The sequence below is a fragment of the Typopeltis vanoorti genome, chromosome 17 (genome assembly GCF_054136105.1).
Source record: "Typopeltis vanoorti isolate ZY-2024b chromosome 17, IOZ_Tvanoo_1.0, whole genome shotgun sequence".
Lineage (NCBI taxonomy): Eukaryota > Metazoa > Arthropoda > Arachnida > Uropygi > Thelyphonidae > Typopeltis > Typopeltis vanoorti.
This window is the reverse complement of record NC_143565.1, coordinates 52467420-52488386: the sequence shown is the minus strand read 5'-3', so window position 1 is coordinate 52488386 and position 20967 is coordinate 52467420. Positions and strand designations below refer to the sequence as shown.

The 20967-nt window shown below is 38.4% G+C and overlaps 1 protein-coding gene across 1 annotated transcript in view; it reads left to right on the top strand.

Moving 5' to 3' along the window:
• The window catches only part of LOC150097388 (protein phosphatase 1 regulatory subunit 21-like), a 505584-nt gene that overhangs the window by 176916 nt on the left and 307701 nt on the right, over positions 1–20967 (top strand). Inside the window, exon 9 of the mRNA XM_090407251.1 lies at positions 19227–19420. Coding sequence (XP_090263377.1) covers positions 19227–19420 — 194 coding nt within the window. The remainder of the gene's footprint in view (positions 1–19226; positions 19421–20967) is intronic.

Sequence of the window (20967 nt, the reverse complement as noted above, 5' to 3'; positions counted from 1 at the left end):
TGGCTTATGAAAGAGAGTGGAGAGCGTATGTGTGCAAAATGCAGGCAGTTGGAGGAAATAAGTGCATTAGAAATATCAATATCTGACCTTGTTGCTCCAGGAACGGTGAATGAATGTAGGAAGACAAGTAGTGTGATAGGAGAGAATGAAAAAAATACATATATGAATGAGAAAATAATAGTTGATAGTGTGGAAGGTGTGAGTAACTGAAAGTTTAGGAGATGGTTTTGTTTGGGGGAGAGAATTTAAATTAAGAGTGACTGACCTGCAGATGGAAATAGATGAGCTGAAAGAGGAGGTGGAATGTCTTATGAATGAGAGCAGAAGTGTGAAAGATAAGAATAGGAGAATGGAAGGGATAAATGCAAGGCGAATCAGAGTAGGGGAGAGAGACAATTTTGGGAGTGTTAGAAGAGGAGAGAAATGAAACAGTAGAAGAGAGGGAATGAGTGAGAGGTATGGGGGTGCTAGCAGACGAGAGGATGGAAATAGTAGGAGAGACGGAATGAGAGAGATATGGAAGTTCTAGAAGAGGAGAGAATGGAAACGGTAAGAGAGATGGAATGAGAGAGAGGTATGGGAATGCTAGAAGACGAGAGGATGGAAACAGACGAGATGGAATGAGAGAGGGATATGGAAGTGCTAGAAGTGGAGAAAATGGAAACAGTAGGAGAGAGGGAATGAGAGAGATGTATGGGAGTGCTAGAAGAGGAGAGAATGGAAACAGTTGTAGGAGAGAGAGGTATGGGAATGCTAGAAGAGAGAATAGCAGTAGAGCAGAGGGAATGAGAGAGATACCTATGGGAATGAAAGAAGAGGAGAGAATGGAAACAATAGGAGAGAGGGAATGGTAAGAGGTATAATGTATGGCGACTCAATGATCTGTGGTGTACAAGATAGGATGCGTGAGGAGTGTTTGCCAGGAGGAACAATAGAAAGGGTGACTATGGCAATTAAGAGAGGTGAAAGGGTGGATGAGATGATTGTGATGGTAGGAACAAATGGCTTGAGTGGTAATATAAGTCAGGCAGCAAGAGAGAGATGAGATTTTTGCTTGAGGCTGTACGGAAGAAGATAGAGAGAGAGAGAGAGGGAAAATAGTGTGCGTGTTGCCTAGGTATGATAATGACGAGCTGAGCAGAAGAGCAGTAATATTGAATGACATAATAGCTAGAATGTATGACGAGAGGACTGGTATATGTGGATGCTTGGAGTGCATTTGAGGAAAGAGAGGAATTGTATGTATGCGAGAGACCGCTTACATTTGAATGAGGAAGGACATAGGCATCTGGAGAGATTGCTGTTCTGAAGGAGTAAGTGTGTCCCAGGGAGGATGATAGCAGGGGTGGCCTCTTGTGGGAATGGATACTTGGGAGAAGGGAGACGACATCAGGTAACAATGAGCCCAGTGGAGTCTAGAGGGGATAATGCTGGGTATAGAAACAATGGCATTTATATGCTTTATAATAATGCCAGGAGTATCCGGAATAAGAGAGAGGAATTGGTGGTGCAGATAGCATCAGCCTGGCCAAAAATTATTGGGATCGCTGAGACGTAGTTGACAGAAGAGGATATAATAACAGGAATAGAAGTCACTGGGTACAGCATTTTTCGGCAGGATAGGAGGGGAAAGCGTGGTGGTGGGGTACTGCTTATGATAAGTGACGACCTATGTCCTCTAAGAGTGGAGGCTTTGGAAGGCAGTGAGACAAATGATTTTGAGAGTATATGGTGTGAGGTAGAGGTGGGCAAGACAGGATATTTAGTGGGGTGTTGCTACAGACCCAGGAGCACAGAGGATGGGGACCAGGAGATGTTTAGACAGTTAAGTTTGGCAAGTGCAAGAAGAATGATTGTTATGGGAGATTGTAACTACAGTAGTATAAGTTGGAGAGAGGAAGATGCATCTAGCAATAGGGGAATGGAATTTCTAGAATTCTTGAGCAACAAATGTCTTAGGCAAAATGTAATAGAGGGAACAAGAGGTTCAAGAGTTTTGGATTTGGTTATAGCATCAGAAGAGTTGATAATAACTGAGATAATATCTCTCCCACCAGTTGGAGAGAGTGACCATATGGTTTTGACTTGGAAGATGAATAGACATGCAGGAGTATCAAAGAGACAGGAACTTATGTGGAATTATAATGCAGGTGATTATAATAGTCTTAGACGTCAACTTTGGGAAGTTTCTTTGAGGGAAGAATTGGAAGGCCGGGATATCATTAGTGCGTGGGAAATTGTGAAAGAATATTTGTTAGCAGCAACGGTAAGTTGTATACCACGAGTGAAGAAGAGGACACAATTTGGAGTAAAGTGGATGACAAACAATATTAAACAGGAATTGCATGCAAAAAAGAGGCTATGGAAGAGATATAAGGAGATATAGGTGAAGAGAAGATGCATGAAGAATATAAGACACAGGCCAAAAGAGTGACTAGTGTGGTAAGGAAAGCGAAACTCTAATATGAGAGGAGATTGGCTCTAAGATCCAAAGAAAATCCTAGAGAATTTTTAAGCTATGTGGCCAGTCAGAGGAGAAATAACTGTAGAAGAATGATATTGTGGGATAAAAATGGGAATAGAGTGGCTGATGCAGAGGACATAGTGGAATTGTTCAATGAACACTTTATTGGAGTATTTCATCCTGGAGGAGTCAGTTTTAATGCTAGAGAGATAGGGCAGGTTCGAGGTTTAGAGGTACAGGAGGAGAGTGTGTTTCAGATACTGAGTACTCTGGATGTCAGTAAAGCTGTGGGAATGGATGATATTTCGCCACAAGTTTTGAGAGAATGTGCTAGGGAACTGACAGTGCCTTTAACCTGGCTTTTCAATGAAAGTCTGGCTGTGGGAAAGGTGCCCATTAAATGGAAGGAAGGTAAGATGGTGACATTGCATAAGGGTGGTAACAGACTGGAAGTGTCTAATTATAGGCCAGTTTGTGTGTCATCAGTAGTTGTTAAGATCTTGGAGAAAGTAGTGAGGGACTATATACAGCATTGGGCAGATGAGGGTAATGTTATCTGTGATAGTCAACATGGATTTGTGAAAGGACGCTCTTGTTTTAGCAATATGCTAGCCTTTTATAATAAAGTTACAAGAACATTAGATGAGGGAAAGGCATATACTTAAATTTTCTTAGACTTAGCGAAGGCACCGTGTGTAGAGACTTAAGTGCTGTGAGGACGTCATGTTGGAGGCTTAATGGATTTTTTATAACACTCAAAAAGAATTAAAATAGAATTTAATACTTCCTATATTTCGTCCTAGTCACTAGGACATCTACAGGGATTACAAAAATAATTAATGTAACATATACACAAATAACAAACAATACTAAGCCCAACCATGTGGGGTACTCTAAAGTCCTATCTAGGTAGAGTGCCCTCTAAGGGCAGTAGTAGGTGGCCTGGAATGTAAGTTGGGAACTCTGGTGATGAGTGTTTCCCAAATCTTTGGATGCTTAATGCAACCGTATTTATTGAGGTTTGGTTGGTTTTGAGAGCTGCTTTAAGAGAGCTGCTGCTTTTAAGTAGTTTTTGACAGCTGCTGCAAAAACCAACCAAATCTCAATAAATACGGTTGCATTAAGCATCCAAAGATTTGGGAAACACTCATCACCAGAGTTCCCAACTTACATTCCAGGCCACCTACTACTGGCCTTAGAGGGCGCTCTACCTAGATAGGACTTTAGTGTCACCCACGTGGTTGGGCTTAGTATTGTTTGTTATTTGTGTATATGTTACATTAATTATTTTTGTAATCCCCGTAGATGTCCTAGTGACTAGGACGAAATATAGGAAGTATTAAATTCTATTTTAATTCTTTTTGAGTGTTGTAAAAAATCCATTAAGCCTCCAACATGATGTTAGCGAAGGCATTTGACAGGGTGCCACATGATAAGCTGATATTTAAGTTGCAGCACATGGGTCTGGATGTCAGATTGGTCAACCGGATTCAGGATTGGCTGTCTAATAGGTATCAGAGAGTTGTGTATGGTGGGGCAGTTTCAAGGAGGCAGAGAGTTACAAGTGGGGTCCCACAGGGCTCAGTACTAGGACCTATATTGTTTAACCTTTATATCAATGACATTGCCAGTGGATTGCAAGGGGATATTCAGTTTGCTGATGATGCAAAGCTGGGAAGGATTATTAGTAATAGTGCAGATGTGGTAGCCCTGCAAGAGGATTTGAATAAGCTAGATAGATGGGCAAATGAATGGGAGTGTAAGTTTAATGCAGCAAAATGTAAGGTCTTGAGGTTTGGGAAACATCGATGGGATGCTGCATACTCTATGGAAGGAGTTATACTGGAGGAAGTAGGGGAGACAAGAGATCTGGGGCTGATGATTAATAGAAACCTGAAATTTAGGGGACATATTGCAAAGGTGGTGAAGGTAACACAGAGGATTGCTGCAATTATGAGAAAGACACTGACCTGCAGAGATAAAAGGGTTATTATTCCGTTGTATAAGACTCTGATCAGACCACACTTAGACTATTGTTCTCAGATTTGGTCCCCAGGATTTGAATTAACTATGGAAAGGTTACAAAGACGGATGACAATGATGGTTTCAGGACTGTACAATTTTGGTAATGAGGATTGGCTGAGGGAATGTGGACTGCAGAGTTTGGTGGATAGAAGAAGGAGAGGTGATATGATTGAGACTTTTAAACTGTTGAGAGGTGGTTACAGGGTTGACACTGGGGAGTTCTTTCACTTGGTTGAACAGCGAGAAGGAGTGATGATGAGGCCATCCCTGGAAGTTACGAAAGGAAACTGTGAGCAAGAGGGTGAGGAGTGGTTTCTTTGCATGGAGGGTGGTTGAACCGTGGAATGCATTGCCTGATGGAGTGGTGAAAGTGAGAACGGTCAATGAGTTTAAGGAGTGGTATGATAGACTTTGTGTTTCTTGGCGGCGCAGGGGGGGGGAACCTCCCCTCAATGAGTCTTGACAGACTTTATGTTCTTAGGAAGGAGCTCCCACGATGAGTCTTTTGACTCCATGGAGGCCTGAGTAATAATAATAATATAGAAAAAGTAGCAAATACAACAGAAGATAATTGCGATATTGAAGTGAATCTTGACATGTAATGATAAGGAAGGCATTTTTCGATATGTTGCTAGTAGAAGGGAAAACGATTATGAGAAAATTATGTTGGTTAGTGATAATGGGAGAATGACAAACACTGAGGAGGCTATAATGGAGTTGTTTAATGAGCAATTCACAATATATCAGTATTAGATCCTTGTGATTGTAACATAATGCCGAACTTGAGACTGTGGGAATTGGTGAGGAAGCAGTGATGGTGTGTGAGCAGGAGGTATATGAGGAATTGGGTAAATTTGATATCAAGGCCATAGGACTTGATCATATATCACCACATGTCTTGAGGGAATGTTCCAGGGAGTTAACAATAGCTTTAACTTACATTTTTAACAAGTCTTAGATTAGCCCAGGTTCCAAAGGAGTGGAAAGATGCCAAAATTGTTCTGCTTCATAAAAGACTAAGACTTTGAATTATAAGCCAATCTGCTTGTCTGGTGTTGGAGAATCTAGTGAGAACAAGGATTCAGGATTCAGAACTGGGTTGGCAGCAGTAGAAATCTTTAATGGACAGCATGGATTTGCGATTTGATAAAGAAAGATCGTGTTTTAGAGATCTGATTATAACAAGGTGATGAATATCACACACACACACACAGACAGACAGAGAGTAATATATTTAAATTTTGCAAAGGCTTTCGATAAATTGCCATATGACAAGCAGGCAGTTTAATTTGAACAGATGGGGTTGGATAGAGATTAGTGCATTGGATTGGAGATTGACTGTCTGGTAGAGATCAGCAATGGGGGAAAGAGGCATGTCACTAGTGGTGTTCCTCAGGGATCTGTTTTGGGGCCATTGTTGTTTAATTTGCAAGTAAATGATGACATTGGAAAAGAAAGGCTTAAATGGTGATATGCACTTGTTTATACAGATACCATTATAGTAAGTTTGCTCACTGTTATAAACTATAGAAGTAGCTGCTAAAGCAGCTTATCAACTAAAGATAGAGATGGATGGATTTTATTATATGTGGGTGGATGGATTTTATTCTCTTAGAAGCCTTGAGTTTTTAGCAAGATCACTCAACAAACATACATTTACTTCATATCTTAAATATTTTGCTTTATTCTTGAAATGTCCTATAGTTCAATAAACAGTAGTTTTAATTTAATGGAAATTAGTATTTCCTTTAAGAGATATTCTACTATAATATACTATTCCATTGAATCTTTCAGTTCAATGTAATATGATTAGAGTGTGCTGTTTCAATTTTTAGCTCATTGTATACTGCATATTTTTGAACATTTCTTTAGATTGTAGCATCCCACACAATATAAAAATTATAGAATATTTCTATAATGTAGAAAAATTTTACTGTCAATGTGGTATTTGAGGGAATTAAACTATATGAAAATTTATGGTACTTGCATGAGATATTTACTATGTATTGCTTACTTCTGAATGAAATTTAAGTTTTCAAATCATGTCAGCCTCCATGGTTTCTCATGCAGGACTGTTAGCTGGTTTTTGATGATCGATTTTTTTTTTCTCAGTATTTCCTTTCATGAAGCACTGTAATATTGGTTTATCTATTTAAATTTTCTGAATGTATGTATTATTTAGATATGTAAAGAAATCTGTAAAGAATGAATTCCATAAAGCCAGTTAGACCAGCTATGGTAGTTCTTTATTCTTTCTTTCTTTTTTTATATTAAAAAAATTCTATAAAATATACTGTTCAAATAAGTTAATCAGAATGTAAGGCATTGCTAAATAGGTCTGTGATTTTAGTAGGAAATGAAGAATGATTGCCAGTTCACTGATAATCTTTGTTAGGAAGGTTTGTGAAAAGAAAGACAATTTTAGAACTTATTATTCATTCGTCTGGTTTTAAACTCATATTTTTTATTTAATTTTGAAAGCTGCTGTATTGCAGGTGGATAGATGTGGGTCCAGATGTGTAGTCTTTTCAACACTTGCAATATATCCTCTAAACTTTAGTCTGGCCTTTCAGTATTTTTGCTAATTATTTGTCAATTTATATATAACAGCCAGTAGCATCTATTACTAGTCTGATAGAAATATTAACTTTATGGACTTCTGGTATCAATAAAGGTAAGGCGATCAGCATAAATGAGTCAGTTTTTCACCATATTTGGTGTCTCACAAACTGCAGTCAACTCTCCCTATAGAAAATTCATAATTTTTAATGAATTTCTTTTAGCATAGCATTGTGTTTTTGAGGCTTGAGTGTAACTTTTGAAAGTTTCTTGTAATAGTGTTTGATAATTTGACTGTAATATCTCCTAATGCTTCGTACCCCCAATCTTTTATAAATTCATTTTTTTTTGCAATTTTTACTTTTCTTATAGTTTGAAAAGAGCTTTAAAAAGGTCTGAAGATTTTGTATTATATTGCACATATATTTACAGAATTCTGCCAGTTGGCAGAATGGTCATACTGCATCGTCCATTGTGCAGGTTACCAAGGGACGCGTTCGGGTTTTAGGCAGAGGGACCCGTTCGAAAAATATGTTACAGTCTCCCTTAGACACTGCTACTCAGCACTCTGCTAGAGGGAACTCCATCAATGGACCCACTACCTGTTTGGGGAGGTGTTTAGGGGGCAGCGCAAAGAAATGGTTCTGCAAAAGGACGGAAATAGCAATGACAATGGCAACATACTATGGCTTTAGGCAACTGGGACATCTTCTATATGATAGGGAAGGAGTTGGAACTGGTCGAGGAAGCCAAGCACTATCGGCTAGACTTAGTCAGGCTTTCTTTGACCAAGAGGAGAGGTTCTGGAACTGTCGACCTGGATGAGGGGTGGAAGCTCTACTACTAGAGTAGTAGAGTGAGCCCAACAATGTCTGCTCAGGCAGGTGTGGGGATACTCACAAGCCCCTGGCTGTCAGACTGTGTTGTTGAGTGGATTCCATTGGGGGAAACGGGTATGTGTGTTAAGGCTCCAGATGAAAAACCATGACTTAGCTGTGGTGCAAGCTTATGCACCTAATCTGGAGTCAGAATACTCTGCCTTCCTAGAGGAAGTGGATGCGTCTTTTGACAGGGTGGCAGAAATGGAATCAGTCCTGCTAATGGGTGACTTCAATGCCCATGTTGGAACAGATGACGAGACGTGGAGGGGTGTGGTTGGGAGGAACGGCGACCCTGACTTTAACGCGAATGGGTTGAAATTATTGGACTTCTGCTGTACTAACAGCTTGTCCATAATGAATACCTTCTTTCAGCACCGACAAGTCCATAAGTATACCTGGTACAGGGATACACTTGGACAAAGGTCTCTGATTGACTTCTTTATAGTCTCAGCAGACCTATTTGTCTCAGTGTTGGAACTTCATGTCAGGAGAAGGGCAGAACTGTCAACTGACCACCACCTTGTTGTCTGCACTCTACAGCTTCAGAAACCAGATGCTACCATCAACGCTGGTAGGCCTAACCAGCTATACCACATGAAATGGGAAGCACTGGAAAATGAGGCTGTGAGGAAGAATTTTGCAGATGACATTTCCTCCAGGTTCAAAGAGATTCCCAAGTATACTGCAGATGTTGAGGAGGAGTGGGAGCTGTTCAGAACAGCTGTCACTGCCTCTGCACTCTCATGCTGTGGCAGAAAGTGGCTCAGCATGGTGACGGGCAGTGAGAAAAGGACCTTGGTGGAAAAGAAGTCCAACAAGCTGTCTGGGCAACCTACCTTACATGGCTTAGAGTCAGGTCACCTGAGATGTGTTTCTGGTATGCTGAGGCAGTAAAGACAGCAAAGCAGAATGCTTTGGAATCCTTTGCAGAAAGATTAGACTCATCCTATGCAAATACAAACAAAGTATTCTGGCAGACCATCCACCGCCTTTGAGGGAGGAAATCGTGCACAGCAAGGGCAATTAAGGCCTCTGATGGTGCACTTTTAACAACCGAGAAGGATACTTTGAGAGCCTTCTTAATCCAGGTGGCTCAGTGGTTGTGAACATCCAAGAGGTGCAGATCGGGGCGATGACTAGTCTCACAGCAGAAGAGGTTCATTTAGCAATAAAATCACTAAAATCGGGCAAGGCTGCTGGTAATGATGAAATTTGGCCCAAAATGCTAAAACCCTTAAATGGAGACAGTGTTCTCTGGCTGACTCGCGTATGTCAGGTAGCTTGGATATCTGGGCGAGCACCAAAATAATAATACCAGTCTTCAAGAAGGGAGATCAGAGGGATTGCAGCAACTATCGTGGCATCTCTCTCTCTCTGCTCAGCCTGCCTGGAAAAGTGTATTCTAGGTGCTTGGAAAGAAGGTGCAGGAGCATAGTTGAGTCAAAGTTCCAGGAAGAACAATGTGGTTTTCGTCCTGGTAGAAGCACACCTGACCAAATCTTCACTTTAAGGCAAGTCTTTGAGAAATCTTGAGAATATGCCAAGAATGTCTACACATGTTTTGTAGACTTGGAGAAGGCATATGACTGGGTTCCTCGGGATAAGCTTTGGCAAGTAGTACAGGAGTATGGAGTGGATGACCAGCTATTAGCTGTATCAAGTCTACCTGTATGAATGCCCAGAGTTTTGTGTCAGGCTAAACAGCACAAAATCTGAACTTTTCAGTCTCTGTTGGCCTCCTCCAAGGGTGTGTTCTGTCACCCCTCCTTTTCATAATATTTATGGACTGGATTGATAGGTGCAGCCAAGGCAGTGAGTTTGTCAGAATTGGAAGATGTAGCATTGGATGTCTGCTTTTTGCAGATGACCTAGTTCTGCTTAGCTCTTCCACAGATGTCCTCCAGTAGACTTTGGATAGGTTTGTAGCTGTTTGTGCAGAAGCCGGAATGAAGATCAGTGGCCAAAACTGAAAACATTTGTGGTCTCAAGACAACCATCTCAGTGCACTCTACATGTGAGTGGAGTCTCACTGAGGCAGGTGGAGAAGTTTAAATACCTTGGGTCCATATTCACAAGTGATGGAAAGTGGCACGTAGAGCTAGATACTTGAATTGGCTCAACAAGCACAATATTGCAGGAGCTTGGCCGTTCGGTAGTATTGAAGCGGGAGTTAAGCCAGAAGGCAAAGCTGGCTGTCTTCAATACAGTCTATGTCCCCATCCTCACCTGTGATCATGAGAGTTGGGTAATGATCGAAAGAATGCGGACACGAATCCAAGCAGCTGAAATGAGGTTCCTTCGAGGGGTTGCGGGGGCTGACATCTCGACAGAATCAGAAGCTCTGCAATTCGGGGAAACCCTCAATACTCAACCGCTGCTTCTCCGTGTTGAGAGATCACAGTTATGTTGGTACAGGCACCTGGTCAGAATGCCACAAGAGAGGCTCCCTCAGCAGGCCCTCTTTGCCAAGCCAGAGTGTGGGAGGCCACGTGAAAGGCCAAGGACTCGCTGGATAGATTATATCCAAAACCTTGGGTGGACACGTTTCGGAATCCCACAAGAACACCTGAGCTTGGTGGCAGAGGATTGTGACCATTGGAAGTTCCTCTTGCAGCTGCTGCTCTCCCACAACCCAATTAGGAAAGGTGGGCCTTGAAGATATATGTATGTATTCTGCCAGTTGTAGAAGTTTTGAAACCTATGGAGAGAGAGATTATTAAAAAAAAAGATTTAGTTTGCTTTAGAATTTGAAGGTGCTGAATATTGTCTATGATAGTCCTAACTAAAGATTTGATGTTCATATCTGTATTGTAATTTTTAATTTATTTTGTAATTTTTATTTTGGAAGATATAAAAAGAATAGATTTTATTTTTGAACTTCCAACTGAGAATGTATGACAATTTGCCTTTGCTTAATGGACATCATATATTCTCAGGTGAAAGGACAAAAAAAACTTTTCAGCATTTTTGCTTTGCAGATAAGAATTATATCCTTACATTTTGTCTAAATTGCCGGCGAAGGTTGGTCGATTGGTAGAGCCTCTGCTACTAATGGCTCAGTTAAGTATGTTTGAGCGCGGTTAGTAGTTGGAAGGGAACCCATCGTTCGATGCTGTCGACACACTCTCCCTCGATGAGTCTTTGGACTCCCTGGAGGTGTCAAAATAATAATAATAATAATAATAATAAAGTTTTCTCTAGCCAGCTTCCATTTGACAAATTAGCTAGATTTATGCACTCATTTGCATAACTGCTTCAAAGACAAGCATATAATGCCTTTCTGAAAGTTTTACTCATAAAACTAGTTTGATCAATCAGATCAAAAGTTTGTAATTATTTATTTAGCCTAAATCAATTTTAAATTAATTTCATGTATAGTGAATGCTCATTTTATAATTATTATATATATGTGTGTGTATATATATATATATATATATATATATATTGATACTGTGTATGTTGTATAATAGTAAAGGCTGTGACTCCTTTGTTTTAATTTGATATGAAAAACTTTCTCTGTACTGTGTGTGGAATGTATGCATTGATAAAAGAGTAGTTTGTGTGTGTGGGGGGGTGGAGATAAAGGTGCAAATATTTGTCAGACGTGCATTTTGATCAGGCAGGTTGAGGATCATGAGTTATTGAATGCAAGCAGAATTTTGAATGAGGAAGCAAATGAAATTCCGTGGTAAGTGGTGATGTGTGCTAGAAGGAATGTGATTGGTGTTGGTATGGCATGCAAGAAGGCGATTGTGATATGAAAGAGGTGAAGGTGTGTGTGTAAAAGTGATAGAGTTCGGTGTGATGGTGGAAATTATATGAAACAAAGTAGAATAAGGGGATGACATGATTGTCTTAGCCAAACGAATGATTTTAAAGAAAAGTTTGGTTTGCAAGAACATATTGAAAGAGTTCTTGAGTGAGGTGAAAAGGAATAACAAAAGAATTATTATTATTATCGATGAGTATGGACTTCCTGGAGGTATCAAATAATAATAATAATAATTATTATTATTACACTCTTCATGGAGTTGGCAGACTCATCATGGGAGGATCATTCAATTAACAACATTTATCATACTGAATCTTAAAATCCTTAATGGAAATTATCAGTGAATGCGTTCTATTCACTGATAATTCTCCATGTAAAAAATCTACTGCTTGCAACCCTCTTCCCCACACTCTTACATGACTTCTAGGGATGGCCTCTGGCTCTTTCCCTCTCACCTTCCACTTTTATAATTCTCTTGGGATTAATCCAATAAAATCCTCTCACTAAATTAAACATCTCTGCCATATCACCTCTTTTCCTCCTATCCACCAAACTCTGCAATCCACATTTTTTTCAATCTCTCTCTCTCTCTCTAGCTAACATTTCATAGTTCTGATATTGTCTTAGTCACTCTTCTCCGGATCTCTCCAATGTTTCCACATCACATTGAAAACTAGGTGATCAAATCTGAGCACAATAGTCTAAGTGTGGTCTGACCAGGACTTTATACAGTGGCACAACCTCCTTCTTATCCATACATGTTACAAGTACTTATCATGCTGTCACTATGATGCGCAGTCTTTGCAACACTTGCAATATGCCATCTAAACTTCAGTCTACTGTCAGCCATCATTCTCGAATCTCATCCACTTCCTGCAGTACAGTACCATCTATTTAGTATGCAGCCTTGTATTTCTGCACTCCAAAATGTTACACTTTGCACTTACAAATATCAAAACTAGATCCCTACTCCTTCGTTTAAATCAAAATTCTATTCAGATCTTCCTGAAGGGAATTAACATTAGCAGTGCTACTTACAATTTTCCCCAACTTTGTATCATCAGCAAACAAATGAAGATCCCCAGTCAGTCCACATGATATATCATTGACAAGCGATCATGATTGTAAGTCTCATACCACTGTGAAATATCAGTGGTAAGTCTTATAATCAGTGTGAGTAGACTATGTAGAAGAAATGGTATGTTGATGTAGGTGATGGTTGATTTTGATGGTTGAAAGAATTTGTATTTGATGGATGACAACAGATGGATTACTTTTTAATGAGTTTTGTGTCAAGTGTTTGGAGAAACTACTTTCAGTGAAACAAAATGTGAATAGGGAAACCAGATGTGTCTGAATTATGTTAAAGGTTGTAAATTGTGTATAATAGTCAGAGAAAATAATAGTAAGTTAGAGATGATTCAAGGATGGCTGGAATAGCCTGTTCAAGAAAGAAAAGTGAAAACTTGTAGAAATATAGCAGGGGATTTGGTTCTGTCATGAATATTCATTAATGCCGAAGCATCAAGGATAAAGATAAGGAGTTCTTATTACTAGCCACAGAGTTTTCTGGAATCCAACCAAGATACTTCACTCAAGTAGACTTAAATTTGATCATATTTTCCTTGAAATGTGGAACTCTACATCACTTGCCAGATGTTAAGCACTCCAATTGCAGACCTATCTCACAGTTATAGGTAGTAATCATGATTAACTCTTCATAATTTTGATTCATTTATTTTTTTTATTTTTATTTTTTGAATAAATTGTATAACCTTTGTATTGAGTTGCCATAAATAACTAATCATTGTTTCCTTTTAAGTCTAATAGTGTGTTCTCCTGTTCACTTAACTGAGACATGAGTGACAAACATATGCTAAGTGATGTCAATTTTAAATGCAATTTTATCGATCTCTTTATTCTCACCCTCATAATGTCCTTATAACAGTTATGAAATATATCCCATTCAAGTGCCATCTCCTATCTAGGAGGTTGACTACCATGATTTGACTCATGGTTAACTATGGGTGTTATGACATGGGGAGGACCCCTATCTCTTCCACATATTGTCATAAGTATTCATGACTGTAAATCTGTATGTGTTCACTGGGCCAGTTTGTCTGTTTTATATGTGCTACTATTCATTTCTTAATAATATTTACAACACATCTTCCCTTAAAATGTTTCCTTACTAATAATATCAGAGTAGTTATTCCAACTGATCCTCGGAGACCGAGAAAAATGTAAGACAGCTAAGCTATGTGTCTTACCAAAGTCTTACCAAAGTCATGGGAAGACTTTGGTAAGAGTATGGAAAATAAATATCAGGAAGGTGGCAAAATGTTCCAGAGGCTATTGAAGAAACTTAGAAATGGAGGAAAGAATACTGTACAAGGAATAAAAAATGATCAAGGTGACATGAAAACTGATGATAAGGATGCCCTAGATGTCTGGAGTAATTACTTTGAAAGACTGTTAAATGAACCAAGCAGTGACAGAAGAGTAGTAGACAATTTTCAGGAGGAATGCAAAGAGGAGTACATATCAATATTTGAGGTAGAAAAAGCTGTCAAAAATTTGAAATGTGGAAAGACAGCTGGAGTAGATATTTGACCAGAAGTCAGGAGGTAGTTTTGCAGTGGCTAAACTGCATAATTCAGATGGCCTGGTGTCAAAAGGTCGAATTCCCAATGATTGGATCATATTACACATCCATAAAAAAAGGGGGGGAGGGTATAAAACTGAATATGAGAATTACAGAGGAATTTCTCTCCTAAGTGTTCCTGGTAAGATTTATGCAAGTATGCTTGAAAAGAGGTTGAGAAAGATTGTGAAAGAGAAAAACTTAGAGAAGAACAGCTGGGTTTAGGCCAAATAGAGGTTGTGAAGACTTGATTTTCACTTTAAGACAAATAGTTGAGAAATCATGGGAATATGACTAGGATCTGTACTTCAGTTTTGGAGATCTCGAAAAGGCATATGAAAAGGTGCCCAGAGAAAAGCATTTCAAAACACTACAATTATATGGGGTTAGGGGTAAGACAAGGATGCACGTTTTCACTCTTATTCATCATCAATATACATCACATTATGACAGAAGGTGACATCAAGCATGTTATTATAATTGGAGATGTCAAACTTAGTTCTTTGCTTTATGCAGATGATGATGTACTCCTAAACACATCTAGTGCAAGTCTGTCTCCAGGATTCACTAACTAAATAAATTGAATAACAGCTGTAACAAATTTGACATGAAAATCAGCAATAAACAAAATTCAAAACTATGAAACTAGGCAGGAGCATAGACAACTTCAGCTGCATTCTGAATAGAAATACTATAGAATAAGTAAAAGATTTAAGCTATTTAGGCATGGTATAATAAATTTAGTTTAATCCTTTATCCAAGGGTAAGCAAACTAAGTTTGCTTACCCACAAATTGCTTTACTCACAAATTTGCTTTACCACAAATTGCCTCAGTCCTGAAGTATCTTCAGGACTGAGTCAGTTTGTGGTAAAGTTGGACTAAGCTCTCATCACTTGTCTTAGTATCTCCCATAATGCAAAGCACATCTCCTTGTGGACATGTATATAATGCTATGCATTAAGGGAAGAGCACTACCCAGATTGGTTTCGACCTTTATTGAGGTCGCTTCAGTGGGAGCCAGACCCAGATGTGGTGATACTATGGTGGAAGTAATGGAGAAGTCATATTTACCTATACAAGTTGCCAAAAGGTGTGTCACCTTATTATTAAATTACTCTGGATTAGAGAAAGATGTTGGAAGTTTTTTTCACTTGGTTAGACTATAATAAATTTAGTTTAGTCCTTTATCCGAGTGTAAGCAAACAAAGTTTGTGCCTGAAGTATCTTCAGGACTGAGATAACTCATGGTAAAGGTAGACTAAGCTCTCATCACTTGTCTTGGTATCTCCCATAATGCAAAGCACATCTCCTTACAGACATGTATTAAAGCAAGGGCCACTACTCAGACAAGTTTTGACCTTTATTGAGGTCTCTTCCGTACCATGAGTTGCCTCAGTCCTGAAGATACTTCAGACGCAAACTTTGTTTGCTTACACTTGGATAAATGATTAAACTAAATTTATTATAGTCTAACCAAGTGAAAAAATCTTGGTTAGATTATTCTCTTATTCCATAAATTTATATGGAATAAGAGAGATTATCCAAAATACCAACCTAGCAGTATACGAGAAAGTGTTCAAACCAGTTTTAAGTTATGGATCTAAGAGTTGGGTTTGAAATAAAGCACTTGATCAAAGACTAGAGATCACAGATATGAGGGTTCTGAGATGAATTAGAGAGTGAACCGATGGTATCAATGGCAGAATCATAGTAAAACTGAAGATATTAGAAAGGAACCTGAGATTATTAGCATTCAAGAATGTGTCAGTAGAACTAATCCATACCACCTTAAATTAATCCTTCCTCACCCACCCTAATAGAATTAGTGAAGAAGGATTAGCAAAACAGGTGTTTGATGTCAACATGGCAAGAAAAAGACCCAGAAGAAGAACAAGGTCTAGGTGGATTGATTCAGTTAGAAGTGCCTTAGAAGCAAAATGTTAGATATGACATTTTGCTTCTATGGCAAAAAAATCATATCTATGTCATATGTTAGATATGACATAAATATAAAATTTTGTCATATGTTAGATATGACATAAAAATAGGCAGAGCAATCAGTGATGTGCTACTAATGCACATTTGCACTTATAGAATGTTTCGAATAAGCTAGAGCAGTGGGCAAATGATAATGGCTGTCATTTCAGTATTAGTTAAGCATGAAGTTATGCACTTTAGCCTGATGAAATCGACAATAACGTATTTATATTAGTGGGATTATGCTTGGAGAAACTGATCAGGAGGATCTTGGAGTTATGGATTGGAATTAGTTCAAAGGTTGCTTTGCAACAATTGCAAATACAACTCAGAGGATTATTATGTAGATATAAACGTTGATATACAAAACAAAAAAATTTCATCAGTCAATAGCATTTTCATTATGTGGATGGTGAGGAGAGTACAAGGAACATCTGTGGAAGTTAAGAGTTTGTGTGCAGTTAAGAAAGAGTGAGAACTAGATTTTCCTCCCAGAGAGTAGTAAGTGAGTGGAACAGTTTACCTGTTGAAGTAGTGAGTGCATGCAGTGTGATTGAGAACGTATGACAGTTGATCTGTGGCTTCCCTTGATGATTACTTGACTCCCTGACAGATAATAATAATAATAAACAGGCCAATGTAAATAGGAATCCAAGCAGATTTCATCATTATATACCAAGTAAAAGAAATAATGACCATGGAAGAATAACCCTAGTGAGTTTGGGTAGTGGGAAAGTGTCAGTTGCACTAGAAAATAGCTGCAAGTTGTTAAGTGCTGAGTTTAGTAAGGTATACTTTTCAGACAAGCTCATTAGCTCTCTGGATGCTGAGGAAGAACTGAATGAAAGAATATATGTAGATGAGCTACATATATTAAAGCTGTTGCAAGAGCCTTATTTGATTTAGCAGGATTGGATGGAACATTGTATGGGTAGGTGCTGAAGGAATATTTAAGAGAGCTGATGTCCCTGATCTAGTTGTTCAACTTGAATTCAACATGCATGATATCTAATGAGTGGAAGGAGAGAAAGGTAATTCTGTTATACAAGGGTGCAGCTAAGGCTGATGTAATAAAGTAGAGAACCTATCAGTATCCAGTGCAGTCATCCAGGTAATATAAAGGCTGGTTAGGTATCACATCAAAATGGTGGGTTAACTCAGAGCTGTATGAAGGAAATGGATGTGCCGTTATACTTATGAATTTTGTCAAGGAAGGACAATTCCACATGCTAGTGGAATCCTTTATACAGATTGAAATGGATGGGTATGCAAAATAGAATGTATGATGTGGATAGGAGAGCGACAGGTGTCTAAGTAGGAATCACATTCAGAGTGACAGCACTGAGATCCTCTATAGTGACATTATGGGTTTGTTACAGGTAGATCTTGTTTTAGTAATCTTGTGTTCTATAATAGAGTGACATCAGAGCTAGATAAGTGAATAAGCTAGAACAGGATAAGTGAATTTGTATAACAACCTCCAATGTAGAATCCTGTCAAATGCATTGGCAAGATCCAGAAACGGATTGAATATATCATGATACTTCAGGATCTTGCCAATGCATTTGATAGGATTCTACATTGGAGGCTGTTATACAAACTCAGAGGTCATGTGAAATAGATTTGTGGCATGGATAGGAGAGTGACTAATTAATGGGTATCATAAAGTGATATATGGAGGTGCTAAGCCTAAGGAGAGTTATCAGTGGTATACCACAGAAATTTATTCTTTTCCAAGTACTGTACTCGGGCCATTGTTTAACTTGTATGCTAATGATATTGTTAGAGGAGATTTGGGATTGAGGATTATGCAAGTGAAGTATTATATTAATGGGGATTTGTTTCAAGTTAATGAAGCTGGAGACTTGGGGAATACAGTGGACAGAGAATTAAAGTTACAATCGACATTGCTAAGGTGGTGAAGATGTTGCATTGGATAACTACAGTGTTGAAGCGAACAGGACCTTATTTTTAAGAAACACATGCACACTCACAAAGTTATGCTCCACTTTACATGATTTAATTTGATCAGATCACATGTAGCCCATTGTGCACAGATGTGGTCAACTGTGTTACCAACTATGGAATTACATATTATTATTATTATATGACACCTCCAAGGACTCATCATGGGAGGGAACACATCTCTTCTACTACTTAATTTTCCCACTACACACAACTACTATCAACACCAAAAACCTTCCACCATCAACAACAACAGTATTTTTTGTCTTTAAATTGCACGTGTTCTCATGGCCGATTTGCCTGTATGTGGGATGAAAAACTTGAGTTTCGAGGTAAATAAAACCTGCCACCTCCATATGAGATTGGTTAACTTGCCTTCAAATAAATATGGAGGTGCTGAGCCTAAGGAGGGTTATCAGTGGTATACCACAGAGATCTGTTCTTTTCTAAGTACATCTTCATAGATACAAGTGAGATTCTGCAGCTTATGGTGAGGGGTAGAACTTGGTGTTATTCCTGGAAGTTGACTAAGGATGCAATCAGGAAGCATGTGAGGTCCAGGTTCTTTCATTGTGTATAAGTGTGTAATGTTTTTTTTTGTAACTTTTTTCCCCCACTAGGAAATAAGTTCTGCAACTCTCTTAATGTTCCAGTATTATTAAGAAGGAAACAAACTCAGGTAATATCTACTATTAGAAGTTATGAGTGCATCTTCACTGAATATATTCAAAGAAAAATATGATTGGTATTTAGAGGCACAAGTGACTAAAAAAGGTCTCCCCTCTCTCTCTTTCAGTGCATCTTTGTTCAGAGGAGCCATGATGATAATAATAATATAAATTTGTTGCTTGCTACTTTAGACTGGCTGTTAGCTTCACAGTAGAAACTACAAGAACTGTAGCATGTTTTTTTTTGTAACTTTTTTTCCCCCCCACTAGGAAATAAGTTCTACAACTCTCTTAATGTTCCAGTATTATTAAGAAGGAAACAAACTCAGGTAATATCACTCTTACGAGATTTTGGAGGCCTAATAACTGAGGTAGTCAGAAGGTTATCAGACTTGCATACTTATATGGAACAGAGAATTCAGTTAGTCGAACCTGACATTCTTCAAGATGGACCACTTAAAAGGGTATGCCATTTTTTTATGTTTTACAGCTGCTACTTTGAGAGATATTTTCTGCAACATTTCGTTTTCTATATTAGAAAATTATGGCATTTTATATATCATAATTCTTATATGTATTATAGATAATAAATGATAACTAAAAGTTTTTTTTATAAGCTGTATTTTTCTTAATAACAGATCACTTTTGTTTATTACACAATTTGAATCTTCACAAAGTAAAAACATAAAACATTTTGAAAAGAAAAAATAAACACTGGAAAGAATAAACTTAATTCTGCAGCTTATTTTAGATGTTCCTACTGGGTTGTGCAATATGTGATGTCCACATCAGGCATGTGCTTGCTCATATTACATCCTTTCTGCATTATTATTTTAAATGGATAACTCCTTGGAGCCCTTAGACTCATCAAGGGAAGTCCTAAATATTATGCCAACACTTGTGTAATATCTGTCATCACACTTCATTTGGCACCATTCACAGTCAAGATACCCATAACAGATTCTGGCAACCTATTCCACTCATTCACCATTCTTGAAGTAAAAAGTCTAGTCCTCACACCCTTGCTAACCACATACTTGTTCAATTTACAAGGATTGCCCTAGGTCTCTCACCACCAGAACTGTTCTGAATTTCCTCTGTATTAATCCTGTAAAAACCTTTCAGTAATTTATATATCTCAATCACATCACCCCTTTTCCATCTGTAACCAATTTCTGTACCAACAAATCTTTGATCTCGCTTCAAAAGGTGCATTATAAGACCTGCCGCCATCTTGGTCACTTGCCCCCGGATCTGCTCCATCTCCAAGCAGTCCAGGTGACCAGATCTGTGCACAATGATCAAGATGGAGAGGGTCCTATAAAGAGACATAATAACCTCTTATCTTTGCTTGTGAAGATGTTCTTCGGTAATCAAGTTTTTCATTAATCAAGTGCCTAAAACATCTCGATCTGATGTTTTAGTCATTTTTGCAATATTCTCTCTAAACTTCGGTTCCCTATCCACTAACAGTCCAAAATCCCTGGCTTCATCAGTTTCCTGTGTACCATTAACATGGTACACAGCTGGTAATGTTTTCATCCCAAAACGCATAACCTTACACTTTGTCACATTAAACTGAATCCATATACCCTTTACCCATACTGCCAGTTTGTTTAAATCATTTTGCAAAATTTTAACATCATCTTTATTGACTATTGCTCTACCCAATTTTGCATCATCTGCAAATGGAATAGTTCTTCTCAAATCCTTTCCTGTATTGTTAAGGTACAAATTTAATAATAGTGGCCCAAGAACAAAGCACTATGGTACTTCTCACAGGCCTTCTACTGGACTTTACTCCTGAATAAATTACTGTTCTGGTATCTCTCCAACCACTCTTTTATCCACATCAACTTTATATCCATCCCCATGTGCTGCAATTTATTGATTAGAATTCCATGTGATATTCTGCGAGAAGCCTTTGCAAAAGTCAAACAGTATCACTGTAAACCTATTACCTTTATTCAAACTCAGCTATCACTGTATTATAAAGGTGAGCAGGTTACTA